Raw genomic sequence first — 12495 nt, forward strand, 5'->3', positions numbered from 1 at the left:
CTGCCGGATCTCGGTGAGTTTCAGTACCTGCGGGATCTCGGGGAGTTTCAGTAACTGCAGGATCTCGGTGAGTTTCAGTACCTGCGGGATCTCGGTGAGTTTCAGTAACTGCAGGATCTCGGTGAGTTTTAGTACCTGCAGGATCTCGGTGAGTTTCAGTACCTGCGGGATCTCGGCGAGTTTCAGTGCCTACAGGATCTCAGTGAGTTTCAGTACCTGTGGGATCTCGGGGAGTTTCAGTAACTGCAGGATCTCGGTGAGTTTCAGTACCTGCGGGATCTCGGCGAGTTTCAGTGCCTGCAGGATCTCAGTGAGTTTCAGTACCTGCGGGATCTCGGTGAGATTCAGTGCCTGCGGGATCTCGGTGAGATTCAGTACCTGCGGGATCTCGGGGAGTTTCAGTAACTGCAGGATCTCGGTGAGTTTCAGTGCCTACAGGATCTCAGTGAGTTTCAGTACCTGCGGGATCTCGGTGAGATTCAGTGCCTGCGGGATCTCGGTGAGATTCAGTGCCTGCGGGATCTCGGTGAGTTAACTGCAGGATCTCGGCAAGTTTCAGTACCTGCGGGATCTCGGCAAGTTTCAGTACCTGCAGGATCTCGACGAGTTTCAGTGCCTGCGGGATCTCGGTGAGTTAACTGCAGGATCTCGGCAAGTTTCAGTACCTGCGGGATCTCAGCGAGTTTCAGTGCCTGCAGGATCTCGGTGAGTTTCAGTACCTGCAGGATCTCGGCAAGTTTCAGTGCCTGCGGGATCTCGGTGAGTTTCAGTACCTGCAGGATCTCGGCAAGTTTCAGTGCCTGCGGGATCTCGGCGAGTTTCAGTGCCTGCGGGATCTCGGTGAGTTAACTGCAGGATCTCGGTGAGTTTCAGTACCTGCGGGATCTCGGTGAGTTTCAGTACCTGCGGGATCTCGGTGAGTTTCAGTACCTGCGGGATCTCGGTGAGTTTCAGTACCTGCGGGATCTCGGTGAGTTTCAGTAACTGCAGGATCTCAGTGAGTTTCAGTGCCTGCAGGATCTCGGGGAGTTTCAGTACCTGCGGGATCTCGGTGAGTTTCAGTGCCTGCGGGATCTCGGTGAGTTTCAGTACCTGCGGGATCTCGGTGAGTTAACTGCAGGATCTCGGCAAGTTTCAGTACCTGCGGGATCTCGGCAAGTTTCAGTGCCTGCGGGATCTCGGTGAGTTAACTGCAGGATCTCGGTGAGTTTCAGTACCTGCGGGATCTCGGCAAGTTTCAGTGCCTGCGGGATCTCGGTGAGTTAACTGCAGGATCTCGGTGAGTTTCAGTACCTGCGGGATCTCGGTGAGTTTCAGTACCTGCGGGATCTCGGTGAGTTTCAGTACCTGCGGGATCTCGGTGAGTTTCAGTACCTGCGGGATCTCAGTGAGTTTCAGTACCTGCGGGATCTCGGTGAGTTTCAGTACCTGCAGGATCTCGGTGAGTTTCAGTACCTGCGGGATCTCAGTGAGTTTCAGTACCTGCAGGATCTCGGTGAGTTTCAGTACCTGCGGGATCTCGGCAAGTTTCAGTGCCTGCGGGATCTCGGTGAGTTAACTGCAGGATCTCGGCAAGTTTCAGTACCTGCGGGATCTCGGCAAGTTTCAGTGCCTGCGGGATCTCGGTGAGTTAACTGCAGGATCTCGGTGAGTTTCAGTACCTGCAGGATCTCAGTGAGTATCAGTACCTGCAGGATCTCAGTGAGTTTCAGTACCTGCAGGATCTCGGTGAGTTTCAGTACCTGCGGGATCTCAGTGAGTTTCAGTACCTGCAGGATCTCGGTGAGTTTCAGTACCTGCGGGATCTCGGCAAGTTTCAGTGCCTGCGGGATCTCGGTGAGTTAACTGCAGGATCTCGGCAAGTTTCAGTACCTGCGGGATCTCGGCAAGTTTCAGTACCTGCAGGATCTCGGTGAGTTTCAGTACCTGCGGGATCTCGGCGAGTTTCAGTGCCTACAGGATCTCAGTGAGTTTCAGTACCTGCGGGATCTCGGTGAGATTCAGTGCCTGCGGGATCTCGGTGAGATTCAGTACCTGCGGGATCTCGGTGAGTTTCAGTACCTGCCGGATCTCGGTGAGTTTCAGTACCTGCGGGATCTCGGGGAGTTTCAGTAACTGCAGGATCTCGGTGAGTTTCAGTACCTGCGGGATCTCGGGGAGTTTCAGTAACTGCAGGATCTCGGTGAGTTTCAGTACCTGCGGGATCTCGGTGAGTTTCAGTAACTGCAGGATCTCGGTGAGTTTTAGTACCTGCAGGATCTCGGTGAGTTTCAGTACCTGCGGGATCTCGGCGAGTTTCAGTGCCTACAGGATCTCAGTGAGTTTCAGTACCTGTGGGATCTCGGGGAGTTTCAGTAACTGCAGGATCTCGGTGAGTTTCAGTACCTGCGGGATCTCGGCGAGTTTCAGTGCCTGCAGGATCTCAGTGAGTTTCAGTACCTGCGGGATCTCGGTGAGATTCAGTGCCTGCGGGATCTCGGTGAGATTCAGTACCTGCGGGATCTCGGGGAGTTTCAGTAACTGCAGGATCTCGGTGAGTTTCAGTGCCTACAGGATCTCAGTGAGTTTCAGTACCTGCGGGATCTCGGTGAGATTCAGTGCCTGCGGGATCTCGGTGAGATTCAGTGCCTGCGGGATCTCGGTGAGTTAACTGCAGGATCTCGGCAAGTTTCAGTACCTGCGGGATCTCGGCAAGTTTCAGTACCTGCAGGATCTCGACGAGTTTCAGTGCCTGCGGGATCTCGGTGAGTTAACTGCAGGATCTCGGCAAGTTTCAGTACCTGCGGGATCTCAGCGAGTTTCAGTGCCTGCAGGATCTCGGTGAGTTTCAGTACCTGCAGGATCTCGGCAAGTTTCAGTGCCTGCGGGATCTCGGTGAGTTTCAGTACCTGCAGGATCTCGGCAAGTTTCAGTGCCTGCGGGATCTCGGCGAGTTTCAGTGCCTGCGGGATCTCGGTGAGTTAACTGCAGGATCTCGGTGAGTTTCAGTACCTGCGGGATCTCGGTGAGTTTCAGTACCTGCGGGATCTCGGTGAGTTTCAGTACCTGCGGGATCTCGGTGAGTTTCAGTACCTGCAGGATCTCGGTGAGTTTCAGTACCTGCAGGATCTCAGTGAGTATCAGTACCTGCAGGATCTCAGTGAGTTTCAGTACCTGCAGGATCTCGGTGAGTTTCAGTACCTGCGGGATCTCAGTGAGTTTCAGTACCTGCAGGATCTCGGTGAGTTTCAGTACCTGCGGGATCTCGGCAAGTTTCAGTGCCTGCGGGATCTCGGTGAGTTAACTGCAGGATCTCGGCAAGTTTCAGTACCTGCGGGATCTCGGCAAGTTTCAGTGCCTGCGGGATCTCGGTGAGTTAACTGCAGGATCTCGGTGAGTTTCAGTACCTGCGGGATCTCGGCGAGTTTCAGTGCCTGCAGGATCTCGGGGAGTTTCAGTACCTGCGGGATCTCAGTGAGTTTCAGTACCTGCAGGATCTCAGTGAGTTTCAGTACCTGCAGGATCTCGGTGAGTTTCAGTACCTGCGGGATCTCAGTGAGTTTCAGTACCTGCAGGATCTCGGTGAGTTTCAGTACCTGCGGGATCTCGGGGAGTTTCAGTACCTGCAGGATCTCAGTGAGTTTCAGTACCTGCAGGATCTCGGTGAGTTTCAGTACCTGCAGGATCTCGGTGAGTTTCAGTGCCTGCAGGATCTCAGTGAGTTTCAGTACCTGCAGGATCTCGGTGAGTTTCAGTGCCTGCAGGATCTCAGTGAGTTTCAGTACCTGCAGGATCTCAGTGAGTTTCAGTACCTGCGGGATCTCAGTGAGTTTCAGTACCTGCAGGATCTCGGTGAGTTTCAGTACCTGCGGGATCTCAGTGAGTTTCAGTACCTGCGGGATCTCGGTGAGTTTCAGTACCTGCAGGATCTCAGTGAGTTTCAGTACCTGCAGGATCTCGGTGAGTTTCAGTACCTGCGGGATCTCAGTGAGTTTCAGTACCTGCAGGATCTCGGTGAGTTTCAGTACCTGCAGGATCTCAGTGAGTTTCAGTACCTGCGGGATCTCAGTGAGTTTCAGTACCTGCAGGATCTCGGTGAGGTTCGAGCTGAACTTCTCCACGGTGGAATCCAGCATCTGACTGACGGCTCTCTCCACACGCCCACAGAACGAGTAACAGTCACTGCAGAGCGCACACAATACTCGCACACACGCCTCCAGCACACACTCCTCACTGTGCTTCAGCATGATGTCACACACCTGAGACAGCAGCAGATCCAGACACTGACACACACACACACAGACAGACAAACGACAGAATATTATATATTTTAATGCATCTCATATATATGACTAACAATATTTGTAGTTTTTTTGCTATTAAATGTCACATTGCAGGAACTGCACAAAAGCCAATAGAGGATCAAAAATGGTGTATGGCATAAAATAGTGACCAGTTGCATTTAAAATTACTATTATACATGTGTAGTCTAACCCTAATGCTAAAACTTTCAAATTCCAACAACAGTTTATAAATGTAATTTATCAACAGATTCAGATGCAACCATTGCAGTGGCAGTCCATGCGTGAACAAGGCATTTACATTTATGAATGTGTGTGTGTGTGTGTGTGTATGTATATATATATATATATATATATATATTAGGGCTGCACGATTAATCGCAATTTACATGTAATCGCACTTAAATCGAGATGGCTTATCGCGATTTTAAAATCGCAAAGGCTGCGATTATTTTTTATGCACAGTTTGTCATTGATGTACAGCTCTGTAAACGCTGCTCCATCTGAAAGCACTGTGAGTTTGAGTCACTTATAACGTGCATTTGAAAAAACAACACACGTCAAACATCTTTCCAAAACATGAGAAGCATTTATGAACCTCTTTTTTTTTCTTTTTTTTTTAACTCTTTATTTATACAATTTTCAAATTATAACAAACATGACAAAACAAAACAAAACAGAACAGCAGGGTGATATGTTACAAAGATTCCCTTTCACACTTGGGACTTATAGATTGTCCATTTCTTCCATCTCAGCTCAAATTTAGCTGATTTCAGCCTAATAAAGTGGGTGATTTTTTCCATTGTGTAGATTTCTTCCATTATCTCTTTCCATTGTGCCAATGTTAAAGTGAGACTTTTCAACCAGTTCCTTGTAATAGTTTTTTTGCTGGCCATCAACATAACTTTGTAGAGATACATATCCTCAGTTCGTATAACTGAATTGGAAAGTAAACCAAAGTACATAGATTGAAAGTCTGTGGGAAACGCGTAGCCCAACACAACCCTTATTACTGTCGCAATGATTTCCCAGAAGGGTCTGACTTTGGGACAAGTCCAAAATACATGAGAATGACTGGCATTCATACTGCCACAGAGTCTCCAGCATTCCTGGGGGGTCTTGAGTTGCATACTTTTGATACGAGGTGTAATGAAAAATCTAATTATGTTCTTCCAACCAAATTCCCTCCATTGTCTTGAACTGGTGGAAGTGTGTTGAAATAGACAGATAGAATGCCAATCATCCTCTGACACCTTGATTTGTAGTTCCGATTCCCACTTTTGTTTTATATACAGTGAATCAGTACCACTACAGTTTTGCAGACAATTATACAGTCTAGATACGATTTTTGAGGGTAATTTCTGGTATGCTCCCGACACCAAATCTACCAATTCACAGCCCTCCTGTGAGAGATGTGGCCTTATCTCTATATCATAAAAGTGCCGTAACTGGAGGTACCTAAACAGATCGGAGTTGTTCAGGCCAAATTCCCTCTTCACTTCCTCAAATGATTTAAATACCGAACCTTTGGTTAGCAAACACACTGCAGTGATACCCTTATCAATCCACTTTCTAAATGTACTGTCCAAATGACCACTTCTAAAATTGGGAGAGAAAGAAGGCCAAATCAAGGATTTACATTCACCTTCGAATTTGAATTTTTTTAACAGTGTCCCACCACAGCTTAATGGTTGTTTCGACTATGGGACTCCCCTCTTTTAACTGTGTACTAGTTTTATCACCCAGTCTTGATTGAGGTAAGGACGAAGGGATATAGTTAATTTCAATTTGTTTCCATTTGGAATAATACTTAGGTGAGCACCAATAGACAATGTACCTCAATTGGGCAGCTAAGAAATATTCTTTGAAGTTTGGGAGGGCAAACCCCCCTTTCAATTTCGCCAACTGAAGCGTTTTAAATCTAATCCTTGGTTTTGCCCCTTTCCATACAAATCTACTCACTTGCTTATCCCATTTAGCAAACTGAGAGTCGGGTATTACAACTGGTAGTGATATAAATAAGTACAACAATCGGGGTAGCAGGTTCATCTTTATCACCTCTATCCTGGAATTAAAATCTAAGACTAGGTTTGTCCATTTTGTCAGATCCCTCTGTATTACCTCATTTATTTTACTATAATTGGCCTCGTATAATGTACTGAGTTCTCGCGTCAAATAAATCCCTAAATATTTAATTTGTTCTGAGTCCCATTTAAGTTTGTATTTTCCCCTAATTTGATCAGCTGGACTGTAATTAATACAGAGGATTTGAGTCTTGGTGATATTTAATTTGTAGCCTGATTTTTCTCCAAAATCTTTTAAGATGTTTAAAAGTTTGGGGAATGTTTGATCAGGATTTTGTAGATATACTATTACGTCATCTGCAAAGAGACTTATTCTTTGTTCTTCATTGGACACCATTACTCCTTTGAGGTCTGACGTTTGTCGCATATATTGGGCCAAAGGCTCAATAAACAGGGCAAAGAGGGAGGGGCTTAAACAGCAGCCCTGCCTGCTTCCTCTGAAGAGATCAAAGTTGTCAGTCAAGTCGCCGTTTAATTTAATTCTTGCCAACGGTTTATGATATAAGGCTTGTATACACTTAATATTAGAATCATTGAATCCCAGTCTTTTTAAAACAGCAAAAAGATAGTTCCAACTTACTCTATCAAAGGCCTTTTCGGCATCTAGGCTTACTAAGACTGTTGGAATATTTTGTTTTTTAACTTCATTAATTATGTGTAAGGAACGTCGTATGTTGTCTTGGGCTTGGCGCCCCTTAATGAATCCCGTCTGATCCTCATCTATTAAATCAGGAAGAAAAGACTCTAATCTTTTTGCTATAATGGAGGTAAATATTTTATAATCGACATTTAGGATGGAAATTGGACGATATGATTCACAATATTCACAATTTTTTCCCTCTTTTAATATGACTGAGATAATAGCCTCCCTCCATGAAGGGGGGCACTTTGCATATTTTAGAGTATAATTAAATGAGTCCAACAGTAAAGGAGTCAAGTCGTCTTTAAATACCTTATACCATTCATTGGGAAAACCATCACTCCCTGGGCTTTTATTGCTTTTCAATCTACTTATTGCCTTATCAAGTTCTACTTTAGTAATAGGCCTAGATAGCATCTCGTTCTGGGAAGTTCCTATGGAGGGGAGATCTAAATTTGACAAAAAATCTTCAATTTCGTTTTTGTCTACTTGGTCCGAATGGTCATACAAGAGTTTATAATAGGATTTAAAGGTATCTTTAATTTTTCCTGGGTCATAATTTAACTCTCCATTTGAATGATCTCTAATTTTATTAATTGAATTTCTCATTTGTTGTGATCTTAGACGTCTTGCCAATATTTTTGTCGCCTTCGGGCCTGATTCATAAAAGGTTTGTTTTATAAATCTCATTTTCTTTTCAATCTCTTCTTTTGCTAGTTCTGACAATTGATTTCTCAAATCTTTTATACTTTCAGCCAGCAGTACACTTTTATCTGAATGCTGCTTTATTTCTTGTTCTCTCAATTGTTCTTCTAATTTGGCCTGAGTTAGTCTTTTCATTTTATGCAAATGTGCCGTTCTTGATATCAATTTGCCTCGCATAACAGCTTTTACAGTATCCCATAAAATTATTGATTCTATTTGATCATCCTTGTTATCAGAAATACAGTCTTGAATTTCTTTTCTCATTTCTTGCACCACCTTTTCATTATTGATGATACTGACATTCATCCTCCATGTTGTTTTTCTAATTAGATTACTTAAATGAATGGTTAAATGGATAGCATTGTGATCTGAAATATCTGCTATTCCTACACTAGTCTCTGACACAGTGTCGATCAATAGTATTCATCAGGAAAAAATCAATCCGCGAGTGGACCTTATGAGCCGCTGAATAGTGAGTATAGTCTCTTTCTAGTGGGTGGAAAGCTCTCCACACATCAAACAAATCCGCCTCCTTTATTAGTTTTTTGAGATCTTTTGATTTGTTACTAATATATCTTTTTTTGCTGGTTGAATCCTTAGTCTGGTTTAAAACAGTGTTCCAATCCCCTCCACAAATCAAAACTCCCTCACTGATGGAAGAAATCTTATCAAATTATAATTTAAAAAACTTCCGATCACCTTCCGGAGGTGCGTATACATTCACTAGAAAAACGATTGAATTGTCAATCCTGCCTTTAACAATCACAAATCTACCGTCCTTATCACAGTCTTCCTCAATCAAATCAAAGTTAACAGAATTAGATACAAGGGTGATAACTCCTCTCCTTCTGCTATTTTTATAAGCACTAGAGAAAGAAGTTTCTTGGAGGAAAATCACCTGTGCTTTATACCTTTTTAGTTTAGTTAATAACCTGCTTCTTTTAATTGGATTGCCAAGGCCATTTACATTTATTGAAACAATTTTAAGTTCACCCAAGCCACTTATGTTTAATGAACATAATGAAAGTAAACCCCGCAAACAAACATGAACTAAGAACAGTAACTTCAAAAACAATACAAACTGAACGATACCTGTGACTTCCATTCAGTGGGTAAATTGTCTGACCCACCGTGACCCCGTTGGAAGGGCTAGGGCTAGATCTCCAAAAAAGGGAGGACCCTATGCAAGGGTTGAGAGGCGTAGGAATCACCTCCATCCTTAATGTCCAACGTTATAACGCCATCTACAGGTGCCACTCTACCTAGTCAGTGAATGAGCGAAGACTGAGAAGTTGAATTGTGATTATGAAAATGTCCATATCCTAGAAATCAGATTCCGCCTCTTTGAAACTCCTTCAGCCTCACTTTTGCCCTTTGCGCTGTTGTAGATGCACACTCCTTGGATGATTGGCCCACCTGCTGCCATCCGTCTAACTTTTGGAGCCAGATTTCCGCGTCGTCTTCCGTTGCAGCCGGCAACTCCACCTCGAGTCCTCGCCTCTGTAGCTCTAGCCCAGCTTCGCGTGCGGTGCTGTATACTTTAGCGCCGTCCTCCCAGTGAATACGCATATTTGTGTACGGCGTTTGGAAGCGAATGCCTTTCTCCTTGAGCACCTTTTTAATCTTTTGGTACTCCTTCCTCTTTTGGACAACTTCAGATGCATAGTCGTGGTCAAAAAAGATGTTCCTGCCATTTAATTGAATTACTCCCTTTTTCCACGCTTCCTTTGGTATCATCTCTTTAATTGCGAATTCCTGGAAATTGACTATGATAGGTCTAGGAGAGGCACTGGGTTGCCTGGAAAGGGCTCTGTGGGCTCGCTGTATTTTAAGATCCAAATCAGCTGGTAATGCTAGCTGACGCTGGAGTAGATCTGCAACAAATTTCGCCATAGACGTCGGCTTTTCTCCTTCGTCAACTCCAAAGATCCTGATGTTATTTCTGCGGGATCTTGATTCCAGATCGGTCAATTTGTCTCGAAGGCCCTTTTGTCGCTTCATACTCTCTGCCAGCGCTACGGCCAAATCCAGAGTAACGTCCTCAACACGCCCCACCCGGGACTCCGCCTCTTCCACTCGGTCTGTCAAACCTCTCAAGTCCTCCGCCATCGTATCAAGTTTGCCGCTAAGTTCCTGCTGTAATGAAGTGATATCCTGTCTCACTCTGGTGTTGTCTTGTTTCAGTTCGGTTTTAAGTGACTCGATAGCTTGTAGCAAGACGGTCGCTGTTGCACCATCTACAGCTGGGTTAGCATGAGCTTGCTGCTCTGCGAGGCTAGCCTTGGACGACGAAGCGTTTTTATCCCGAGTTTTCGACATTTTCGTTTAATTAACTTCTTTTTCCTTTCTCGATCCACCTAATACATGATTAATCACCAAAATGAAAGTACCAGTCTCGAGTTTATGGTGGAAAAGACTATCAAAGTTGGAGAGCGATCACCAAGCACGTCTTATCTCTACGCCATTACACCGGAAGTCTTATGAACCTCTTTTTAATAACATGCAACATTTAATAACATGCATTTACTCCAAACTCACTTCATAACGACAGTTGAGCATCCTTCTGTGAGATGATGTGCTTCTGACACAGAATAAGCAGATGTGTATTTATAAGTCGTGTTTAATCAAAGCGTTTCAATCTTCTGTTTATTCAGCTACAGCGATAGGGATTTCTTGGAATGATGCGCATTATTGTACTTCTGCAGCGGGGCATATTTATCTTGTTTGCATGAGAGTGCCCTCTTGCGTTCAAATGGGGCAGTATTTACTACCGATCAGCCGCACTCCACTGACAAGCTGCGCACAAAATAATCGCAGCCTTTGCCAAATCGCGTGCAGTTTTATTGCGATTAATCGTGCAACCCTAATATATATATATATATATACTGTCAGTGATCAGAAACTCCTACTTTCTCCAGGCGTCCGGATGTGCCGTAAACCTCCAGCTGGAAGAACAGCGGCGCTGAGAGCAACCGGCTCACCTTACCCACATCTGCAGAGAACTGAGGAAACACTGAGTTTAATGACTGCATCACGTCTCCGTCTGAAGGCCACGACACACACAGTAAAATATCTGGCGGTGACGAAAGCTGACTGTCTCCTCGTGTCATCTTGAACACAGTAAACGCACTACAGGCAACTAGCACATGTTCTGTGAGGGGAAATATCTTTATCAGCAGGAATCAAGAGTAAACTGGGACTGCACATATAAATCACTTTACTCCGGAGGCTCATGTTATTATAAACACATCCACATGTTGGACTGCTCAGGTGAGATGATGTAAAGTTATATCAGCCTTCTGCCTGTGCGTCTTCACGCTCGCTTTAATTCTTGTGCACTGACTTGTTCACTAAACTGAATAGCCAATCAGAGTCTGTGAGGCCCGGCTCTGTGTGTGGTGTGTGTGTGTGTGTGTGTGTGTGTCAGGGCCTTCAATCCATCCAAACACAAACCAGTCCTGCTTTACCGGTTCGTTACTGAGTGCTGTAATCTATCGCTAGCCCGTTAAATCTGTGCTAGATGAGCTGAATCTTAAAGGGGTCATATAATGCCATTTTTGTACAAGCTAATATGATTCTTTAGGGTCTAAATTAAAAGTTTGTAATATACTTTAATTAAAAATTCTCATTAGAACTGTTTTCAGCATGCCATTTAAGTGCATGTGCCTTTAAATGATAATGAGCTTTGCTCACCCCGCCCCTCTGTTCTGTGGGTTCAGTTTGTTTGTAATAACACAATAACCTTAACACGTTGTTCATTATAAACGTGGGATTATGAATTATATTGAGAACGTCGTACATAGAAACATGCCGTAAAGTACCCTGAGTGTAAACCTTAGCCGCATTCATCGTGAAGCGTGCAGCGATTTGCAAAGATTAATATAAATATTAATATAAAGGTCAATAAAACGTTACAATCACTTCAGTTCTTCGGGAGGTGCAGCAGGAACACGAATAGTTGGTACCGATCCTTTTTTCAGGAGCAGCTTTTAGCAAAACCAGCTTTATAGCGTTACTGACCCTCGTTTGTAAAGCAGCTGGTGTGTGAAATGATTCACGCAAACATGAAAGCATTGACGTTGATCGTGGGGAATATTCCCTTCGAAAACTAAACTCTTCAGCGGTTCGGATTTAGGAACATCAACATGATGCTGTGTTCCTTATTACACCCAAGAACAGAACACCACAATCGCTCAGACGCCATTCTGCTCCAGCGTATCAATAATGACCGCGCGGACTATGATGACAGCTCACTCACGAGTGAGGGCGGGTCTGTGTTGAAACGCTGCTGTCAATCAACAATCGTGGGAGGGGCGTCCGATCTAGTGACGTCACAAGATCGAACAGCTTGATTTGAGACGGGGGAAAACACTGGATGGATTTTTATCATTATATGATGGTTGTGTACAGGCACTGCCAACATACATTTCAGTACCATCAACTTGTAAAAGTGCATGTACCATTATATGACCCCTTTAAAACAGGCAGAAACAGTGATTTATCTCTATCTGTGATGATGATCATGTGAGATCAATGACGCTCGAGACTCACCTTCGCCAGTAACTGAGGAAACACAGGGATGAAGTGATTAGTGATGCGCCTTCGTTCCTGGACCTGCAGACGCTTCTCCCGCGCAGTCACAGTCTACACACACACACACACACACACACGTTTGCGTTTGCCAAGATGATAAGTGAGCGAAGCGTGTGAGACAAACTTATCTGAAACGAGTGATTACAGAAATCTTTGAGTTGAAAGTGAACTCATGCTGATTGCACGTCAAATA

The 12495-nt window shown here is 44.6% G+C and overlaps 1 protein-coding gene across 2 annotated transcripts in view; it reads right to left on the reverse strand.

The window, feature by feature from the left end:
- Positions 1 to 12495, reverse strand: part of stag3 (STAG3 cohesin complex component) — a 91603-nt gene that overhangs the window by 17376 nt on the left and 61732 nt on the right. For both annotated transcript variants that reach the window (XM_079892661.1, XM_079892662.1), the window contains exons 16-18: positions 12261 to 12353; positions 10619 to 10711; positions 4062 to 4262 (exon numbers count right to left, since the gene is read on the reverse strand). In XM_079892661.1, the coding sequence (XP_079748787.1) occupies positions 4062 to 4262; positions 10619 to 10711; positions 12261 to 12353 (387 nt within the window). The remainder of the gene's footprint in view (positions 1 to 4061; positions 4263 to 10618; positions 10712 to 12260; positions 12354 to 12495) is intronic.

The sequence above is a fragment of the Squalius cephalus genome, assembly GCF_949319135.1.
Source record: "Squalius cephalus genome assembly, chromosome: 14".
NCBI lineage: Eukaryota > Metazoa > Chordata > Actinopteri > Cypriniformes > Leuciscidae > Squalius > Squalius cephalus.